General features: G+C 34.8%; 1 protein-coding gene across 4 annotated transcripts in view; it reads left to right on the top strand.

The window, feature by feature from the left end:
* The window catches only part of RAD54B (RAD54 homolog B), a 126,693-nt gene that overhangs the window by 53,775 nt on the left and 50,726 nt on the right, over positions 1-22,192 (top strand). For all 4 annotated transcript variants that reach the window (XM_063726727.1, XM_009243954.3, XM_063726726.1 and 1 more), the window contains exons 4-8: positions 7,527-7,721; positions 11,079-11,360; positions 14,684-14,846; positions 18,476-18,701; positions 19,319-19,526. In XM_063726727.1, coding sequence (XP_063582797.1) covers positions 7,527-7,721; positions 11,079-11,360; positions 14,684-14,846; positions 18,476-18,701; positions 19,319-19,526 — 1,074 coding nt within the window. The remainder of the gene's footprint in view (positions 1-7,526; positions 7,722-11,078; positions 11,361-14,683; positions 14,847-18,475; positions 18,702-19,318; positions 19,527-22,192) is intronic.

Raw genomic sequence — 22,192 nt, 5'->3', positions numbered from 1 at the left:
ATTAGGACTAAAAACACAACCTGTGGGTTTATAGACAGAGTTCCTAGTAACCTTTAACAGGGTAGTTTAGGGGGAATGACTACTGGAAGCCATATTGGAGCAGTTAAGGAGTGATTGGGAATTTGAAGAAGCAGAGGCAGTGTGGGGGTGGCAGTGTTTGGATACTTGAAGTGGAAACAATGGGGTAGACAGCTTCTTATGGTAGGAAAACATCTCTTTTTTTTTTTTTTCTTTTGAGACCGAGTCTCGCTTGATTGCTCAGGCTGGAGTGCAGCGGTGTGATCTCGGCTCACTGCAACTTCCACCTCCAGGGTTCAGGTGATTCTTCTGCCTCAGCCTCCCGAGTAGCTGGGATTACAGACGCCCACCACCACGTCTGGCTAATTTCTGTATTTTTAGTAGAGACGGGGTTTCACCATGTTGGCCAAGCTTGTCTCGAATTCCTAACCTCAGGTGATCCGCCCGCCTTAGCCTCCCAAAGTGCTGGGATTACAGGCCTGAGCCACCGCGCAAGGCCAAGAACTTCTCTTTTTATGTATGTGTTTCTTCTTGCAATACATGTTTCTCCCTGAAATATAACATATTACATAGTAATCTTGACTTTATTTTTCCATGCTATGTTTTTTCCCCATGATTTACTGTGGAGAAAAGAGTTTATTAAGTAGGAAGTCAAAGAGTGACCTTGTTAAGAACTCTTTGGGAGGCTGACGCAGACCGACTAGTCGCTTAAGCTCATGAATTCGACACCAGCCTGGGCAAAATGGTGAAACCCCGTCTACTGAAAATATGAAAAAAAAAAATTAGCCGGGCTTAGTGGTGCACGCCTGTAGTCCCAGCTACTCAGGATGCTCAGGTGGGAGGATTGCTTGAGCCCGGGAGGTGGAGGTTGCTGTGAACCAAGATCACACCACTGCACTCCAACCTGGGTGACGGAGTGAGACTCTGTCTTTAAAAAAAAAAAAAAAAAAAATCAAGTTTTCTTTGGCCCTTTTACTACAGCATGTCGATATATTGATTTAGAGTACAATCATGTTGCTTAATGACAGGAATATGTTCTGAGAAATGCATTGCTAGGTGATTTTGTTGATGTGTGAACATCGTGGAATGTACTTCCTCAAACCTAGATGGTATAGCCTGCTACATACCTAGGCTGTGTGGTATAGCCTATGGTTCCTAGACTGTAAACCTGTACTGCATGTGCTGTGCTGAACTGTAGACAGTTGTAACACAGTGGTATTTGTGTATCTAAACATGTCTAAAAATAGTAATATACAGTAAAAATATGGTATTAAGATGTTACGGGACCACCATCATATATGTGGTCTGTGGTTGATCAAAACCTTGTTGTGTGGTACATGACTGTATAGTAAAGTGTTTAATAATTTCTAGTAAGTGTGAGTGGGCTTATTTCAACCTCTTTTATTTTACTCTGTTAAATTGTTCATGTTGCTTTTTTTTTTTTTTGGTGGGGGCCAGGCTGTGAGAGAAGAGGGAGGAGTTTTTAAATGACCTGGGTTTATTTAAAATACTGTAATAGCCCCGTAACTTAGTCAGTACCTCCTATTAAAGAAAATATTAAATGGATTCTTAATTCTTCTAGCACAGTCAACACTTGTGTTCCATGTATTTTATTAGCATTTTACTTATTAAAATTCAGTAGATTTATTTTTTGCTTTAATTTAATTTTTATTTATTTATTTATTTTTTTGAGATGGAGTTTCGCTCTTGTTGCCCAGGCTAGAGTGCAGTGGCACGATCTTGGCTTACTGCAACCTCCACCTTCTGGTTTCAAGCAATTCTCCTGCCTCAGCCTCCCGAGTAGCTGGGATTGCAGGCGCCCGCCACCACGCTTGGCTAATGTTTGTATTTTTAGTAGAGACAGGGTTTCACCATGTTGGTCAGGCTGGTCTCGAACTGCTGACCTCGTGATCCACCTGCCTTGGCCTCCGAAAGTGCTGGGATTACAGGCGTGAGCCACCGCGCCCAACCTTTTTGCTTTGATTTTAACAGTTCTTACTAATTGAAATTCTTTTATGCCTATTTTTTACTTAAATATTTTAAGTAAAATTCAGGGTTTAGATTCTACATATTGGCAATATGTCGGCTGATTGTTGAGGGTTTTCTGGTCAGATTAAAACTTTAAAGACATGAGAATCTTTTCTTTTTTTCTCAGGCACCTTCTTTAAGTGTAATGTGAAATTAGAGTCTAGCAAAGAGGAAATGAAGATACATTTAAAAATATCCTATCACTAATCAAATTCAAATTGCAGCATTAAGGAGATACCATTTCTGCCAATTAAATTGATAAAGATGAATTCACAGAAAAAGTTCATAGAAGCTTTATGATAGTCAAAGCTATCAAAATTAAGCTGAAAACTCAACTGTCTGTCACTATCCTATATAATAGTAAGGAACAAATTGTTGATACAGGCAACAATTTGGGATGAATCCCAAAGACATTATGCTGAATGGGAGAAATCATTTTTGAAATGGTTGTATACTGTATGATTCCATTTATTTGACATTCTCAAGAAGAAAACAATATTCATGGAAAACAGGTCAGTAATTGCAGGGGTTTTGGGTAGGGGGAGGGTGTGAGTATAAAGCAATAGCATGAGGGAGTCTTTTGAGATGATGGAATAATTCTATATCCTGATTGTGGTCATGGTGGTTCTGTGAATCTGTACATGTGTTAAAATTTGTAGAGCTGTACACCAGAAGAAAAAGTCTATTTTACTGTATGAAAATTTAAAAAATAAAATAGTTAAAAATGGATAAAGGTGATGTTTTGTGCTGATGTAGGTGTAATGGGTGTAATGAAGTGGACACCCTTGCTTGGTGGGAATATCATTGATACAACCTTTTGTGGAGAAAAATTTGTCAGTCTAAATCAAGAATCTGAAAATCTTTAAATTCATTGGACTGGTAATTTCATTTCTTGGACTTTATCTTCCACAAATAACCAGAGATGCACAGATTGAGTATAATAGAGCTTAAAAAAAAAGTCCAGTAATAAGGGACTAATAATATGTAGAAATATATCCACAATAACATACGAAAAGAGAAGGGTAAAAAACTATCCACTACATCTACTGGGACATTAGAAGCACATTTCCCCCAAAAAAGTATCTGAAAAATGACCTGTTATCCATACACTCTCATTAGGGAAGGAAGGTCAGAAAACTGGAGGAGCTGCACTTAAGTCCTTTGTCTTCTTGGTTCCTGCTGAGGGCTCTAGCAGTCTGAATCCTTTCAGGAACTGATCAGAGTTCATTGGGTCACGCCAGACAGAGCTGACTCAAGCTGGATATGAATCATTTGTTTTCTCAGAAAAAAACTTTGGTGGTTGTGAGTATAATTTACTGGTTGAAGATAGCCAAGACTCACTTTCTAAATCCATGAATGCCAGTAATGAAGATACGATTTATCTGAATTCTAGTAGTGATAGATTTTCAGGCATTTGGCAGGTTGATTTACCTGGCTTGGAGATGTATAAGTTTTTTTTTTTTTTTTCCCCAGACATATGTCTTCTTTTTCTTTCTTCTTCTTCTTCTTTTTTTTTTGGTGAATACCTAGCAGTGTAATGGCTGGTTATAGTAGGTGTATGTTTAACTTTTAAAGAGTCTGCGAAACCGTTTTCCAAACTGGTTGTATTGTTTGACATTCCTTCCAGCAGGATATGATATTTTCAGTTGCTCTATATCTTTACTAGTACTTACTGTGGCCTTTTTTTTTTTTTTTTTTTTTTTTTTTTAATTTTAGTCAATCTAATCAAGGTGTGGTGTTATTTCATTGTGTGTGTGTGTTTTAAACAGCTTTATTGAGATACAATTAACATACCATATGATTCAGTCATGTAAAGTGTACAATTCATTGTTTTTTAATATAGTCACAGTTAATGTGCAACCATCAGAACAGCCAGTTGCAGAATATTTTCAATACCTGAGAAAGAAACTTTTTACCTTTAGCTACCACCACCCTGCTTCCTAACCCCATCCTTACCCTCCAGCCTAAGCAACCATTAGTCTATTTTCTGTCTCTGTAAGATTTTGCTGTTCTAGACATTTTATATGAATGGAATCCTAAAATATATGGCCTTTGTGACTGGCTTCTTTCACTTAGCATAAATGTTTTCAGGGTTCATCCGTGTTTTAGCATGTATCAGTACTTTGTTCTTTTTCTATGATGGAATTATATTCCATTGTATGCATATGCCACATTTTGTTTATCCATTTGTCAGTTGAATGCACATTTGGGTTGTTTCTACCTGTCAGCTATTATTAATAATCCTAGCTATAAACATTCATATGCAAGTTTTTTTTGTGGACATATGTTATTATTCTTTTGGGCATATACTTAGGAGTGTAATTGCTGTGTCATTTGGTAACTCTCGTTTAATTGTTTGAGCAACTGTCATGCTGGTTTTTCCAAAGTGCTGCACCATTTTATACTCCTGCCAGCAGGGTATGAGGGTTTTGATTTCTCCACATCCTCATCACACTTGTTTATTATCTGACTTTGTGATTCCAGCCATCCTAATGGTTGTGAAGTGGTATTTCAGGTTTTTAATATGTATTTTCTGGATGACTAATGATGTTAAGTATCTTTTTATGTGCTTATTGGTTTGTATATATCATTTTCTGAATTGTCTAAGACTTTTGCCTGTTTTCTATTGATTTGTTTGTTGTCTTATTTTTAAACTATAAGAATTCTTAGGCCGGGTGCAAAGGCTCATGCCTGTAATCCTAGCACTTTGGGAGGCCTAGGTGGGTGGATCACTTGAGGTCACAAATTCAAGAACAGCCTGGCTAACCTGGTGAAACCCCGTCTCTACTAAAAATACAAAAATTAGCTGAGCGTGGTGGTGGGTGACTGTAATCTCAGTTATGCGGGAGGCTGAGGCAGGAGAATCACTTGAATCCAGGAGACAGAGATTGCAGTGAGCCGAGATCACACCACTGCATTCCAGCCTGGGCTACAGAGCAAAACTCTGTCTCAAAAAAAAGAAAAAAAAAAAAAAGAATAATTACTCCGGATACAAGACCTTTGTCTTATTCATATGCTGTGAATATTTTACCCCAGCCAGTGGCTTCCCTTTTGTTTTTTTAATGGCATCTTTCAAAAAGCAAAAGTTTTAAATTCTGATAAAAGTTGATTAATAATTTTTGATTTTTATGTTTCGTGCTTTTGTATTCTAAGAAAGCTTTGTATATCCCGAGGTTACAAATATTTTATCCTGTGTTTTCTATTAGAGATTTTTTGTTTTAGGTTTTACATTTAGGTCTATCATTCATTTTGAGTTGAATTTTGTATATGGGGTGACTTAATGGTTGATGTTTATCTTTTCCAAATGTGTATCCAGTTGGTTTAGCAATGTTTGTTGAAAAGACTTTCCTTTCCTCATTGAATTTGCTTCCCCACCTTTGTTGAAAATAATTTCGCCGTATATGTGTGAATGGTTCTATTTCTTGCTTCTCTTCCAATGCATTGGAATGTCTATATGTCTTTTTTGGAGAGGAAGGGCAGTACCAAACTATCTTGATTATCACAGCATTATTGTAAACATCCAACTTTGTTCTTTTCAAAAATTGCTTTGGTTAGTCTATGTTACTTTTATTTCCATATGAATTTTTAAATCAACTTGCCAATTTTACTAAAAATGTCCTGGGATTTTGATTGGTGTTGTGTTAAATGTATTGATCATTTTGGGGAAAATTACTATCTTAACAAAATTGAATGTTCCAATTCATGAAATAGGAGCTGTGCTTATTTATAAGAGCTTTGTTAATTTTTTTCAACAAAGCTTTTTAATTTTAGTGTAGAAATCTGGGTTATCTTTTGTTAGATATTTTCCCAAGTATTTTGTATGTCTGTTTTTTGGAGCTACTGTGAATGGAATTTAAAAAATTTTATTTTTGATTATTTCTTGCTAGTCTATAAGAATACAGTTGATTTTTGCATATGAACCTTGCATCTTGTGACTCTGCTAAATTTATTCTTCTTTATTTTTAGATTCTCTGAGGATTTCTATGTAAATAGTTATATTATCTGTAAATGCTCCCGTTTTATTTCTTCCTTTCTGATCTTTATACTTTGTATGCTTTTATTGCCTTATTCCTATTTAAGTAAATAGGAAAATAGTAAAAAGGAAAAACATTTACTTCATTTTGTTTTTAAAATTTTATTGTTTTGATAGTTTCCATGGTTCAAGTGTGTATGACGTAAAAGACATAGTGAAGAGCTCTTCAGTAATGAGGGGAATGAGATTTTGCTGTCTTCAGCTAAACCACCTTTTATCCAGCCACTGAAAATCTAGTGTGTACAAGTTAGGTGTAAGAAGCAGGAGACAAAATAATTTTAATAATATTTATTCTTATATCTACTTTGCTGTTTTATACTTGTTCTTATTTGAAAAAGTAACATATCATATGATCCAACACTTTCACTTCTGGGTATATAGCCAAAAAAAAAATGAAATTGGCATGTTGAAGAGATATCTGCATTCCCATGTTCCTTGGAGTATTTTTCACAGTAGCCAAGATGTGAAGTCAACTTAAGTGTCCATCAGTGGATGAATGGATTAAAAACTTCTTGGTATAGGTACACAGTAGAACACTACTCAGCTTTAAAAAAGAAGGCAATCCTGTCACTTGTGACAACATGGGTAAACCCAGAGGACATTATGCTGAGTGAAATAAGCTGGACACAGAAAGACAATTATTGTGTGATCTCACTTATATGTGGAATTCAAAAAAGTCAAACTCTTAGAAACAGAAAGTAGAATGATGGTTACCTAGAGTTGGATAGAGGTGGGGCATTGGGGAGATGTTGGTCAAAGGATCTGAAATTTCAGTTAAGGAGGAATAAGTTCAAGAAATCTATTGTATAACATGGTGACTATAGTTAATAACAATGTATACTTGAAAAATGCTAAGAAAGTAGCATTTTAAAAAATGTTCTCACCACAAAAAGTATGTGAGGTAATGGATAATATTAATTAGTTTGATTTAGCCATCCCACAGTGTATACATATATCAAAACAGAATGTTGTGCACCTACATATATATAATTTTTGTTTATCAATTAAATAAACAAAAATTTCAGGTTTTACTTTCAGAGAACTCTGTAATCTTTGCCTTTCCTCAGCTTGTCAGGTCACTTAATTAAATCAGTTTTGTCAAAATGTGATTTTAGATATTTTTCCATGCTATAGACAATGAAATAATACCTTAATTTTTAGAGTTTTAAAATGTTTACAGTGATTATTATGTTATTCTACTTAAATTGAGTTTATTTGACTTTGGAACAGTAAGACATTTATAGTCATTGTACTCGTGGTAATATTAACACCTGATATTTGGATTTCTTGGTTTATAAAATACTAACATGAGTATGATCAAATAGTCTTTCATACTATTTCTTAATATAATCTAATTTTCTTGTGCCTTTTTGTTTTGTTTGAGTGACCTTACTATGTAGACATTAAAGTCATTTTTAATAATTTTTTTTTTTTTTTTTAATTGTAGTTCATTCGGCTCCTAAAGAAGTAGCAGTGTCCAAGGAACAAGAAGAGAAATCTGATAGCCTAGTTAAATATTTCAGTGTTGTTTGGTGTAAGCCTTCAAAGAAAAAACATAAAAAGTGGGAAGGTGATGCTGTTCTTATTGTGAAAGGAAAGTCATTTATATTAAAGAATTTGGAAGGCAAAGACATTGGAAGAGGTATTATGATACTACCTAATGTTTACAATTTGGCCTGAAATTAGTATGTATCTCTGGTTACATAATTGAAATGTAATTGGGTTTTATAAAGAGATGATAAGGTATTCTTTAATGGATGTTCATGCCTCAACTGTGTATAATACATAAAATAATCTCATAATGGTTAGTGAGCCTGACAATCTTATGGCTTATGCTAGCTCATTGAAGCAAATCCTATCCTATGGTTTCATTTTCTCCAAAAATGGCCAGCCAGCTATATACAGTTATTTTGGTACTTTTCTGAGCTTAAACACTAAATTTGACTTGGTATACTTTCTCTCTCTCTCTCTCTTTTTTTCTTTTTTAAGAATGCTAAGTAGTTAAAATTGAAAAATATGTTGATATCAAGTTGAATGATATGTAATTTCAGCACTACTCAATAATGTTTTGAAAAACAGAGCAAGGAGATAATGGTTAGGCCTGACCTAGATTAACATATGGAAATTGGAGGTTGCCATTGTTTCTGTTACAAAATGTTGCCAGCATAATTTGTAGTAATACAAGTTAGGCTACAAATTAAGAATGGCTGACACCAACTACAGTGTCTTTGCATTGTCTCAGTTCAATTTTGAGTGTGACCTATAACTATAAAATCTGTTCTACATGTTTATTTACTTAAAAATATAGTTTATAGTTTTTAATAACTATTCTGCCAGGCAGTATGCTAGGAATACGAAAGATGATTATAATTTATAATTTAGTGGGAACAAAGCAAAGTAATTGATGATTAGGAAGCAATAATACAGTTGTTTCAATGAGAATTTTTACTAAATGCAGTGGGAGCATAAAAGAACCATTTAATCTGCCCAGGAGGCTAGGGGTAAGAAGGTACTATTTGAAGGATGAATAGTTTTGGAGATTATAGATAAGGGCTCTGTGCAAGACAGAATAGCACATGTAAAGGCACAAAAGCAGGAAGGAATTCAAACTAGTTCAGTGTTTCAGGAATGTAGTGTATGAAAGGCCGTGACAGTGTTAAGAGTTGAAGCAAACTAAATTATCTACAATAGAATGTTTTATTTATTATAAAAATATGGAACAACTGTGTATAGTGATTAGGGGAAGTAAAAAGAAAAATATATAGTACACATTCTATGTTGGTTAAGGTAGATTGGGGCTAGATTTTTGGAGAATTTGTTCATGCATTGGTATTGCCTCTTTAGTGAAATTCTGAAGTCAGTGAGAGAGGAAAAATTATCACAATTACTTTGGAATATCTTTTACCCCTAAGGTATAGTATGCATGGTTTTGCATATGTGTAGTTTATAATAAAATGATCTTTCAGTTGCAAGTAACAAAAAATGAAAATTAGGCTTAAAACAGTGGGTTTTTACCCTGACCATGCCAGTAGAATCACCTGAGGTGCTTTTAAGGGTGTAGTGGCTCACGCCTGTAATCTCAGCACTTTGGGAGGCTGAGGGGGAAGGATTGCTTGAGGCTAAGTTTGAGACCAGCCTGGGCAACTTAGCAAGACCTTGTCGATACAAAAGAATAAATTAACCAGGTGTGGTGGCATGCATCTGTAATTCTAACTACTTGGGAGACTGAGGCAGGAAGATTGCTTGAATGCAGGAGATCAAGGCTGCAGTGAGCCTTGATCCTGCCACTGCACTCCAGCCTGGGCTGGAGAGACCCTGTCTCTTAAAACAAAAAAAAAGAAAGAAAAAGAAAAGAAATGCCGATGTCCAGACTCTGACCTTTCTTTGAGGCTCTGATTTATTTGGCCTGTATGGTAGGGAGAGGGACTGAACATAGGTATATTTTAGGGTTTTCAAAATGAAAATATCCAAACATAGGACTTGGTTGCTTAATTATAACATTAATAAATGTATTAACCTGAAGTTAATTTTGCAAGTTACTGTCTATAAGCAGTTCTTCTTTTAAATAACTGGGATATACAATATGTAAATTTGTTAATAAAAAGATAGAGGTGCTAAGAAAACTGAAAGCTGGAATGCTAAAATTGCTAATAGCTTGTGATAATGCATCAGGCTCAGTTGGCCATCATTGCATAATACCTAGAAAAAAAAAAAAAAAACCAGTATGAGAAACAAAGTTTAAGAGTGAAAGAAAAGCTTCTAGCGACTGAGATGTTTGAAAGAGTCATCTTTGGATCAAGATCATCTATGGATCTAAATGAAATGAGACATCTTGGAATTAGAGCTACTTTAAAGGTACCTCAAAGTTAAAAGGTTATTCTTGTCTTCCATTTCCATGTAAAACTGAGATTAACAGTAATTGGATTTTATGTGAAGATAAAACTATAATCTTCATGAATTTGGATAAGTGAAGACCAATACTGAATTGGGATGGAGTGATGGGTCTTTGACATTGAGCTAAGTAATTTCTTCCTATATCAGAGCATTACAATTAAAAAGTATTCCACCATAAATAATTTAAGACTATATATTAAATACAGATTGGCACAGATTATAACTTTTAGGCCAGTTTCATTAGAGAAAATTTTAGTAATTTTCAACTACTTGAAAAGGGTCATCATATTTTCTAAATGCGGCAGTCTTTTATTATTTTTAGAGACTTTAAAGTTTCTGGTATACACAGCTCCTTTGCTTCGTAATGGCACAATAACTACACATTTAATAGTTTAATGCATTTAGTAGACAAGCATGGACGTCTAAAATTCCATCTCTGTGGTTAATGAACTCATTTTAAGCAGCCTGTGACTGACTTATTCATACTTATATTTCATCAGCACCTTTACACAGCAACACTTAATAAATGTTCATCAAATTAATAATAATTCAAACAAGCTTAATATTACAAAATATTCCATGTTTTATTAAAGAGTTAGAACATGGAATATCTATGACCTCTTGCCACAACTGTATTTTAACTTTGCTATCTCATGTGGAACAGTCAGTACTAGTTGTGGTAGCAGTTGCTTTTATTGCTAGTTTTCCTTCACATTTCTAGCTGTTTCTAAGTGAAAATAGAGGTACCATGATGTTTCTGTAGTTTATTTACAAGAAAGGAGGATACATATAGCCTATCAAACTATTTTCTTGGCTTAATTTTTCCAGACAAGAGATGGCAAAACTATAGAGTACAATAATCTATATTTTCAATAGTAAAAAAATTTCTTGCTTTCTCTAAAGCATGGCTAATTTGATAGCTGTATTATTTCTTTTGATTTTTAGTTTTTTTTTTTTAAACCAAAATGTTAAATTATGCTTCCATTTTGGCTAATGCATTATACAAGACTGTTTACATTCAAAGTGCAGTTTTTTTGTACAGTTATGGGAAGGTGACCATGGTGTCATAGAGTGTCAATTAATTTTTTTCTTTCTTAACTTAAAGGCATTGGTTATAAATTCAAAGAGCTTGAAAAGATCGAAGAGGGCCAAACACTGATGATTTGTGGAAAAGAAATAGAAGTCATGGGTGTAATCTCTCCAGATGACTTCAGCAGTGGCAGGTGTTTTCAGCTTGGAGGAGGAAGTACTGCTATCTCGCGTTCTTCTCAGGTTGCCAGGAAATGTTTCTCTAACCCTTTCAAAAGTGTTTGTAAACCAAGTTCAAAGGAAAATAGACAGAATGATTTCCAAAATTGCAAACCACGCCATGACCCATATACGCCAAGTAAGATTTTAAAAATAATTTGAATTTTCTGTTTTTACTGTCAAAATGTTTTTTGTGTGTGAATTTGAAGTTTAAATTTTGTTTTAAAAGTTTTAGGTGAAAGTATACATTATTTTTGAGATATATAATCTGATATAAGAGATAATGTTGAAGTCAAATAACAATATAGTTTGGGAATTATTTCATATGTAAATGAATAATTCCAAGAATACAGTAATAAAAATACTGTACATGTGTTGAAGGAAACATATCTAAATTGTATGTATATACATTACACATACATGTGTATAATTTTGAATAAAATCTGACTTTTTAGTAAGGAGAGAAATTAGTAAATGTATTAATCTGGACTATGATTATACTTCTAGTTTGAGTACTGTATGCCTTGATCACAAGCCTTAGTGTATAAAAATATTGAATGGTAAGATTTCATGCAAAGTCCAAATTTTACTGGTGAAAGTTCCATTCAGTCAGTTAATTTTCACACTGATGAATGTAATTTTAAAAATCACGTTAAAAAAAAAAGAAACCTAGATTGTATCTGATTTTTCTTTTATTTGACTGTTCACTTAGCAGGTATTTCTTGATTGCCTTTTACGAGTTGGGCCTAAAGATAAAACTGTCATCACAGAGCTTCTCATTTGGTGAGGGGATGGACAAGTTATCTGAATCAAAGTATAGTGTAGTAGATGTGAAAGTTGACACATAGAGGTGACTTCTTTCCTTACAACAGCAAGTATATAAAGTAATGATTATTTTTCCCCATTGCAAGTGTTATGGAAACATAAGTTTTGAAGTAAAGAGGCCTTTGAGATCATTTAGATTAGTCTCTTCACTTTGCATTGGAGGAAACAGGCCCAGGAAGATGAACCGACTTACCTAAATACAAATAATCAACGGCATTATTGGGACAAAACCCCACAATTAAAAATTCTTAGTTCTATATTAGCTTATCCCAAAGACTTAGTTGAAATACAGGAAGTGGAAGCTGATGCAGCTGAATTTTCTCTTTTTGTCCAAATATTTTGTCTGTCCCACCAACTCTTTTAACAATCCCCCTCCTCTTTATTCTCCTTTCTCTTTGTACTTTTACGATTACACAATACAGGGCTGTGGGGAACTGAAAAGAATACTGTGCTTATTCAGAGATCTGAGTAAGAATCATGGTTTTGCCACTGAACTAACTGGTTCTTTGACCTCTTGGGGGTAGTCACTAACCTTCCTAATGTTTTGCCTACTCATGTGTAAAACGTGGGTCCTAATAACCACCGTGGAGATTTAGAGTGTCTAGTATATACTCTTTCCAGGAAATACTTGTTGAGTGAGTGAATGAAACATTTTATTGTGGCATTTATGTGTTGTGTGTATGTGATGTAAATGTATATATATCTGTGTACATGTGAATTATATATATATGTGTGTGTGTGTGTGTGTGTGTGTGTATGTTTATAAAAGCACTTCGGGTAAATAGTAAATGGTTAATTATTCTCATGTATTTATCTTATGCCAAGGATAAAATTAGGTTGTAGACTTTAATGCCTGAGACATGTTGTTAATATTAAATGATCATCTTCATCATTGTGAAGATAAAGAAACATCTTAAAATTTGAACTAGCATTCTATTATTTTGACTGTTTAGGTTTCTGTTTCTTGAAGATGGGCCTTTTATTAGGTGATTTATAATCCTATAGTCCTTTTTGTTTGGGCAGTATGTGATTTTTCACCTCTATCTTCTCTTTTTCCTTGTTGTCCTTTTTAAAAGATAGAAAAATAATGGGGCCATTTCTTGGCTGGAAATCCACAAAGAGTGCACTCTTACTTTGCTACAGTGATACAGAGGAAAGCCAAGGACTACATTTCCCATTTTTACTTCCTAGTCTCCTGCCTAACAGGAATTTACCTCAAAGATGAAAGCTCATTTCAGTTACTCAGAAACCTAGGAAGATCCACAGAAAACTTATCCTCTGGGTATTTGTTAATGGTAAACATGACTCTTATTAATGGTAAACTGTTATTCCTGTGACAGTATATTCCTTATACCTTATATAGTATATTCCTTATACCTGTCACAGTATATTCCTGTGACAGTATATTCCTTATACCTTATTAATGGTAAACTCTTATTCCTGTGACAGTATAGTTCCACACTGATGAATATTTACATAGTCTACTGGAATCTATTTCTTTTTATCTCATTCTTCTTTTTTCTTTTTTTATCTAATTCAATTTTTATAAACATGATGTAGGCATGCAAATATATCCCCAAAATAATTTTGGTGGGTTTATTATCTAATTTCAGATTTATCAATTGAGACCTGCCTTCTAGTTATATTTGATTTTGCCTTTTTGGGTGATATTTTAGTAAATCTTTTAAATTGTGTTAGCATAGTTTTGAAGAATTACATTGTTATTCTATGATGACTTCATGCTGCTTTAAAGAGGTTCATGAGGCTGGGTGCAGTGGCTCATGCCTTTAATCCCAGCACTTTGGGAGGCTGAGGTGGGCAGATCACTTGAGGTCAGGAGTTCGTGACCAGCCTGGCTAACATGGTGAAACCCTGCCTCTATTAAAAATACAAAAATTAGCTGGGTGTGGTGGCGCAAACCTGTAATCCCAGCTACTCGGGAGGCTGAGGCATGGGAATTGCTTGAACCTGGGAGGCGGAGGTTGCAGTGAGCTGAGATCACACCACTGCACTCCACCCTGGGCAACAGAGTGAGACTCTGTCCCAAAAAAAAAAAAGCTTTATGAACTTGACATTCATGAATGTAGTAATTAACTTCAAGCAAATAATGGTGGCTAAGTCAATGGAAAATTTATCATTTTTTCTCAGTTCTAATTAATAGGAGTAATGATCATTGTTAGTGTGTTTAGGACTGAAAAGATAGAAAGCCTGTATGTTAAATTTGGGGAGCCTTTTCAGAATGAGAAGCTGTGAACATTGGCAAATGCATCTTGGCAAAATTCCAACCTGTGCTTTCAGTTGGAAATAGTTCTCTTTGCTCTGAATACTGAACTATTGAATGTTGTGGCTTATTGAATTCCTTACTAGACAATAGTGAATTTCAGTGCTTTTGAAGCACTTTTGGGTATATGAAGTTTGGAAGGCTCTTCGTAATTCTTTGCATGAAATCGTTCATCAGTAAGGCATGAGATTTTCTTTTTAAATTTTGTGCCCTTGGGTAACATTACTGTGACTAAATTTTGGACTTTTTTGGCCACAAATGATGGCAAACATTTCTATCTTAGGGTAATGAAAACAAGATAATGTTGGTTGCTGAAAAAGTGAAATTACAATCTTGTACTTTTACCATTTTTTAAGATTCCCTCGTTATGCCACGACCAGATAAGAATCACCAGTGGGTATTCAATAAGAACTGTTTCCCTCTTGTGGATGTAGTGATTGATCCTTACCTTGTATATCATCTTCGACCACATCAGAAAGAAGGAATCATATTCCTTTATGAATGTGTAATGGGAATGAGGTAGGAAAATAAATCATTTGTTTAATCTAATCTGAATTTTGATTTAACCTGTAACACAATAATGGTTTTCTAAGAAGATCCTGATATAATGAGTCCTGAGGGTACACTATGAATTTCAATTGGTAGGAAAGGTGAATAGTGCTTAATGTGTGCATTTATTCCAAAAGTGGTTATTGATAGATGCCATGTGCCAAACATACTGCTAGGAGGTGGGCATATAGGAATCAGGACCACGGTCCTTACTTTTAAGTGGCTTTTAAAGTATTTGAGTAAACAGATAAATGCAATTGACCTTAATGTGGTATGATAAAAGCTCACTGACTGCTAGTGTGGTAAAGGGTCATAAGAGCAAGTGAAAGAGGCTTTTAATTCTGGTTATAAGAATTTTTTTTTTTTTTTTTTGGAGTCAGAGTCTTGCTATGTTGCCCAGACTGGAGTGCAATGGCGTTATCTTGGCTCACTGCAATCTCCATCTCCCAAGTTCAAGTGATTCTTGCGTCTCAGCCTCCTGAGTAGCTAGGATCACAGGCGTGCTCCACCATGCCTGGCTAATTTTTGTATTTTTAGTAGAGACAGGGTTTCACCATGTTGGCCAGGCTGGTCTTTGAACTCTTGACCTCAAGTGATCCACCCACCTCAGCCTCCCAAAGTGCTAGGATTACAGGCATGAGCCACTGCACCTGGCCTGGTTATGAGAATTTTGGAAAAAGATTTTCTTCTGTCTCTACATCTGAAAATAGAAAAAAGTTTCTTCTTCCCTTTTGCATTTTCTGATTAAACAATAGTAGTATCTTAAAGATATTTTAGAGGACACAAAAAAACAGGAGAAAAAAAGAATCAAAGGCCCCTGCTAACATTTCTTCCAGTCTTTTTTGTTTATTTGTTTGTTTTGGTTTTGTTTTGCCTTGTTTTTAAATGCCAAGACCCTTGATTTTAAAATTTGTCCTTTAAAGGTAGTTGGAAATGAAATTCTCCCCAACTCTAAGAACTCCTTGAATGATGACAAGTTAAGGGAATACTGTCTTCCAGAAACTGTTAAGTAGACTCATATTTCCTCTCAAATCTGCTTTTTCTTTTGAAGGTCTTATCTCAGTTGGTCTGTGAATCATCTTTGATTTCTTCTCTCTCACATTCTGAATCTAGTCAAACCTGAACTTTTAATTATTTTAACCTCCTAAATATTGTTTTCTAATCTTTTCTGTCATTCCACTGCAGCATCTCTAGTAACCGATGTCATAAAAATATCATATTTTATCTAGACTATTGCGATGGCTTCTAACTTGTATATTTGCTTCTGATGCTTCTCAAATGTATTCTACTTAAAGCCACCATCTTGAGTTTTCTGAAAAACAGTTCTGAACATGGCATTCCCTTATTTAAAATCATTCAGAGACTCTCAGAACTTAGAACAGTGTTTCCCAAACTGTGATCCCTACTTCACTGGCAGTATATGGGACCATTTTGAGGTGACAAGTGGACAAGCCTTTAAAAAAAATTTGAACAGTAGCATATTTAGTTAGTTATTAGAAAAATAGGCTGGGTATGGTGGCTTACACCTGTCATCCCAGCACTTTCGGAGGCCAAGGCAGGCGGATCACTTGAGGTCAGGAGTTCAAGACTAGCCTGGCCAACATGGTGAAATCCTGTCTCTACTAAAAATACAAAAATTAGCTGGGTGTGGTGGCAGGCATCTATAATCCTAGCTACTCAGGAGGCTGAGGCAGGAGAATCACTTGAATCCAGGAGGCGGAGGTTGCAGTGAGCCAAGTTAGCGCCACTGCAGTCCAGCCTGGGTGACAGAGCAAGACTCCGTCTGGAGAGAAAAAAAAAAAAAAAAGAAAAATAGCACATTAAACTTTTGGCTTCACAGATAAATTATGCTTAGAAAGAGTTTTCTTTTCAAATTTAAGTTAAAATGATTTGAAGAAAAATAATGAATAACATAGTATCACAGATATGACAACAAATCGTGATGGTAGTCATGAAATACTGGTGTTTGGGAGATGCTGATCTATAAGATACAGTCTAAACTCTCAAGGATAAGTATCCTCATCTTGTGTCTTCTACCTGTCGTGCTAGCTTCATATTTTTCAGTTCAAGCTCCAACTATATTCAGCTGCCTAATTAGTGTAGTAATTATTTACCCTTTACAATTTTGCTCAAGGTACATCTTCTCCGTAAAGGCTTCCTGTTTGCTCCCTTCTCTTTATCATGAAAGGATGAATCTGGATTTTCTCTTTGCTATTCACTGTATCTCATTGGGCTGACATTTGGTCCTTTGTTGCCAAAGTATTGATCTAAAACAGCCACCTAAATAGTAGCTGTAATTTATGTTGGTAATTTTTTTCTCTATACCTTGAAATGGAACACATATATAAAATTGCATATTGGTTCTTAATTTCTACTAAGAAGAAATACAATTAACTAACAAACTATAGTTGACTCTTGAACAACTCAGGAGTTAGGGGTGCTGACCCACTGTGTAGTCAAAAATCTGCATATAACTTTTGCAGAAACTTAACTAATAAACTACCATTGACTGGAAGCCTTACTGATAACATAAACACTCAATTTACACATAATTTCATATACTATATGTATTATATACTGTATTTTTACAATAAAGCCAGAAAAAAGAAAGCATGAAGAAAACCCTAAGGAAAAGAAAATGTATTTACTATTCATTAAGAGGAAATGGATCATCATAAAGGTCTTCATCCTTATCATGTTGAGTAGGCTGAGGAAGAGGAGGAAGAGGAAGGGTTGGTTTGGTTGTCTCAGGAGTGGCAGAGGGTGGTGGAAGAGGTGGAGGAGATAGAAGAGAGGCAAGAGAGGTAGGCACACTCATTTATAAAATTTATTGAAAAAAACCGATATATAAGTGGACTTTCACAGTTCAAACCCTTCTTGTTCAGTGGTCAACTGTATACTTATGTATTTTTGTAATATCCTTAATTCCCTTGGACTTTCTTAACTTTAAAAATGTAAAACATACACTTCTAAGGTCTTTAAAAGTATGAAGTGGCATAAAAATACATGGTCTTACTAATAATATCTCTAATAACATTTAATTTTAAATTACATAACTTAGTAGGTCTGTAGGATAACAACTTTTACTAAATTATGTGTATTATATCAAGTGTTTATTGTTTAATTTTTTTATGATGCAGGGAGCTATTTTTGTTGAGGACTTCATTTACTGACAGAATCATAAAATACAGCTCAGTAGATCTTGCTGATTAAATATAATACAACAATATATTTTAAACTGTTTTGATATCTGAAACTAATAAATATAACTCTTAGTGATGAGAAACACAGTTATAGTTAAATTATCCATATGCAGATATAAAATTGGAATTCATTTCTAGCCTCTAAATATGTACATGTAATAGTAGCAGATGATTTAGATTCAACTCTCTAATTTCAGATTTATGTTTTGGTAATTTAGTTGACAATATGTAATGGATATAGTTATCAAATATGCAAAAGATGTGTTGTAAATTAGCTAATGAAGTACTAAAAGTCTTCAGTGTCATTACAAAATATCAGTTTCTGGTTTTTGATGATTTTGAGGGCATAAAATATTTTTCTATTGTGATTAAAGGAAGTAAAATTGTTTCTAACAGAATGAATGGCAGATGTGGAGCTATTCTTGCTGATGAAATGGGTTTAGGGAAAACATTGCAATGTATTTCGCTCATCTGGACCCTGCAGTGTCAGGGACCCTATGGAGGCAAGCCAGTAATAAAGAAGACACTAATTGTCACACCTGGAAGCTTGGTGAATAATTGGAAGAAAGAATTTCAAAAATGGCTAGGAAGTGAAAGGATCAAGATATTTACTGTTGATCAGGTAAGAACCTCAAAAGTTTAGCTTTAGTCATTTAAAAAAAATCTAGTTTTTCCAATCAGTAATTCAGTTTTTACTTGTTAACTCCCTAACCCTTTTGCACAAAAATGGAGTCTTAGTTTACATTTTGGTTTTGAGTTGTTATGGACTGAATGTTTGTGTCCCCCAGATTCATATGTTGAAACCCTAACTTTCAATATAGCAGTATTAGGAGGTGGGCTTGGGAGGTAATTAGGTTTAGATGAGGTCGTGAGGGTAGAGCCACGTGATGAGATTAGTGCCTCTGTAACAAGAGCAAGAGACACCAGAACTTCCTTTCTCTACCATGTGAGGATACAGTAAGAAAGCATTCTTCTGCAAGCCAGGAAGAGGGCTCTCACCAGAACCCAACCATGCTAGCACCCTGATCTTAGACTTTCCACCAGAACTGTGAGAAATAAATGTCTGTTGTTTAAGCCACCCAATCTATGGTATTTTGTTTATAGCAGCCTCAGTTGACTAAGACAGAAAGAGTTAACATATTCCAATTCTTAATAAGTGACTGTCAGGAATAGGCTGCTTAAATTTGATTTCATATTGTTTCTGTTCCTGATTTTTAAAATACTGTCTTTTTTCCTCAGGACCACAAAGTTGAAGAATTCACCAAGTCTATATTTTATTCTGTTCTTATTATCAGTTACGAAATGTTACTTCGTTCCCTGGATCAAATTAAGAATATAAAATTTGATCTTCTAATCTGTGACGAGGGGCATCGTTTGAAGAACAGTGCCATTAAGACAACTACAGCCCTCATTAGCCTTTCTTGTGAGAAAAGAATAATTCTAACTGGTCAGTATTCAGTTTGGGGAAGATATTTTTGAATTTTTGCCTAGTGAACATACAGACTTGTACTATGATGCTTAACATTCAAATAACTGGTGGTGTTGGATGGAATTTATACTAATAAACCTGTGTTAATTAACTCTTGGTAGGATTCTGAATCTTCAAACCCATGTGTAATTTTCTGTAGCCCAGACTTTGGGGGTTTTTTAGGAATAAACACAATGATATCATGATAAGGAATTTAGGAGATCAGACTGGATTGCTTGTGCTTGGTTCACGAGTCTGACGTAGCTGTACAGCTTGGAGCAAATTATTTAGTGTCTCTGTGCCTCAGTTTTTTTAAATCTCTAAAATAGGGATGATAATACCATCTAACTTTGTAGAGTTCTCATGAGGGTCAGAGGAGTTAATCAATGTAAAGTTCTTGGGAAACTACCTGACACGTGGTAAGTGTTTAATATAAATATCAGTTATTTATAACTACCTGACATGTGGTAAGTGTTTAATATAAATATCAGTTATTTTTATATGTATATGCTACATATGCATGGTTTATTGTTGGACAGAGCTTCTGGACCCAACTGTCTGGGAAGGTGGAATGGATAGTAAATACGAGAATCCTCTTCTACCTTTTTATTTAAGGCCTAGACTGGAGTATGATCTAAGTAGCTCAATGTAGCTTTTCTCCCATATCTCATCTTGGTCTTGTATGGCCCTTCCAATTTGCCGTTGTGTCAGCAGAATAAAGAAGAGAATTGTGTTCATTACTAATATTTACAATTCCCGTATTTCCTACTTGGGGCTTCATTTTCCCTACCATCTTCAGCCCTTTTGGAAGGAATGGTCAGGATATGATTATTCTTACCGTGTCATCGTCATTTTTTCCTTCATGTGTTGTTTATGCATGTCACAGCTCTCCTCTGAAGTTAAATGATGAGAGAGAAGGAGTATGACCAAAAACTTGTACCTCCTTCCTATACCAATAGGGTGGAAATATGTCCCAGAACAACAGAGAGGAGAAAACTCCTCCTCTTCTGTTCTTACTGTGTTGGGGTGGGGAAGATTATCCACCTTTAAGAAATTCCTCGTCATTTGACTTCCAATTTGTATGGGAGGATTGTATTAACCATTATCAAAAGCGATTTTTAAAATGATCTATACTTTAAAAAAATGATTTTGGGAAATGCTAAATGACCTTTTTATTTTTTGAATTTAATCACGATGATAAAGACAAAAGGACTAGGGTCAAATTTCATAGTTATACCTCCAAGATTTACTAGATGCCCAATGAATGTTTGTCAATAATAATGAAGTGGAAACCAAAGAATAGGAAAACTAGTGTTGAATATTTATAAAATGCCATTTTTAAAGGAAAAAATGAATCAGGGAAATAGGAACCATAATCTGAATGATTTTCATATCTTTGGCTGTTTGAGAAGCTGAGTGGATTTGTTATACTTGATTTCCAATGCTGCAGTTCAGATTTCTTTACTGGCCTTTGATCTTGAGATCACTGGAGCCAGAAAAGTAATGAAAATAAAATGAGTTAGCTGAATTTAGTAACACTGAGTTAGAAGAGAAAAAGACTGTTTCTTCTTACTGCTTAAGATGGGGGTCAGTATTGCTTATTTAAGAATAGTTGCAGATATAAAGTAAAAATGTTTAGCACTAGAAGGGAGGAGAAAAAGAAATAAAAAAGAAGAGTGAGAAATAAAATTTACTGAAAAGTACTGAAGATAAGAAATAAAAGTAGTTCCCTTCCTCACTTGAAAATCATAATTTTCTGTAGCAAAAATATATAATTTTATTGATATTCTCAATGATAAGCAAATACTAATTTAACTAACATTCCAAATTAAATTTAATCTGCAGTAGAAAATTGATCTAGGATTTCATTCAACAAGAATGTCTTGATAGCAACCAGTGACATTGTTTCATTTGAGGCATTAGTATTGTCCTCTGTATCCTTTGTCAATCTTAGCTTGTTTCTGTTTTGCTGTCCTTATCACTCTTATCCCCTGAGCTATGAATTTAGGTAAAAACTAGCCCTAACTAACCTTTTTAATTTAGAAATACTCATAGTTGGTTTCTGCCTTCTTAGAATTGCCTGAATGAAGTCTTTGCTTTTATGGGCAGGATGTTTTACCCCAAGATGATTTGTTTCTTATTATGAAAGTAGATGTTTGTATAGGAGTATGTACAGTGATATATACATGATAGGTGCTCAATAACTAAGAATCAAATGAAAATAATTTTGATTTTGTTTCCTCATATTATCTAGCCCAGTGCTGTGGAGTTAATATTTACTGGAAAATGGTTAGGATTCAGTTTGATTGATAGAGGGGTATTAGTTTTCTAGCACTGCCATAGCAAAAGACCACAGACTAAACAACAGACATTTATTTTCTCACAGTTCTCGAGACTGGAAGTCCAAGATCAAGATGTCAGCAGGTTTGGTTTCTACCGAGGTCTCCCTACTTGGCTTGCAGACAGCTGCCTTCTCCCTATGTCCTCACGTACTCTGTCCTCTCTGCAAATGTATTCGTGGAGTATCTCTCTCTCTTTTTATAAGGACACCAGTCATATTGGATTAGGGCCCCATCCTTAGGACCTCATTTAACCTTAATTACCTTCTTAAAGGTCCTATCTCCAAAAACAGTCACATTGGGGGT

This window comes from Pongo abelii, chromosome 7 (assembly GCF_028885655.2).
Source record: "Pongo abelii isolate AG06213 chromosome 7, NHGRI_mPonAbe1-v2.0_pri, whole genome shotgun sequence".
NCBI classification, from domain to species: Eukaryota; Metazoa; Chordata; class Mammalia; order Primates; family Hominidae; genus Pongo; species Pongo abelii.
The sequence above is the reverse complement of the archived record's forward strand: the minus strand, read 5'-3'. Positions and strand labels throughout refer to the sequence as shown.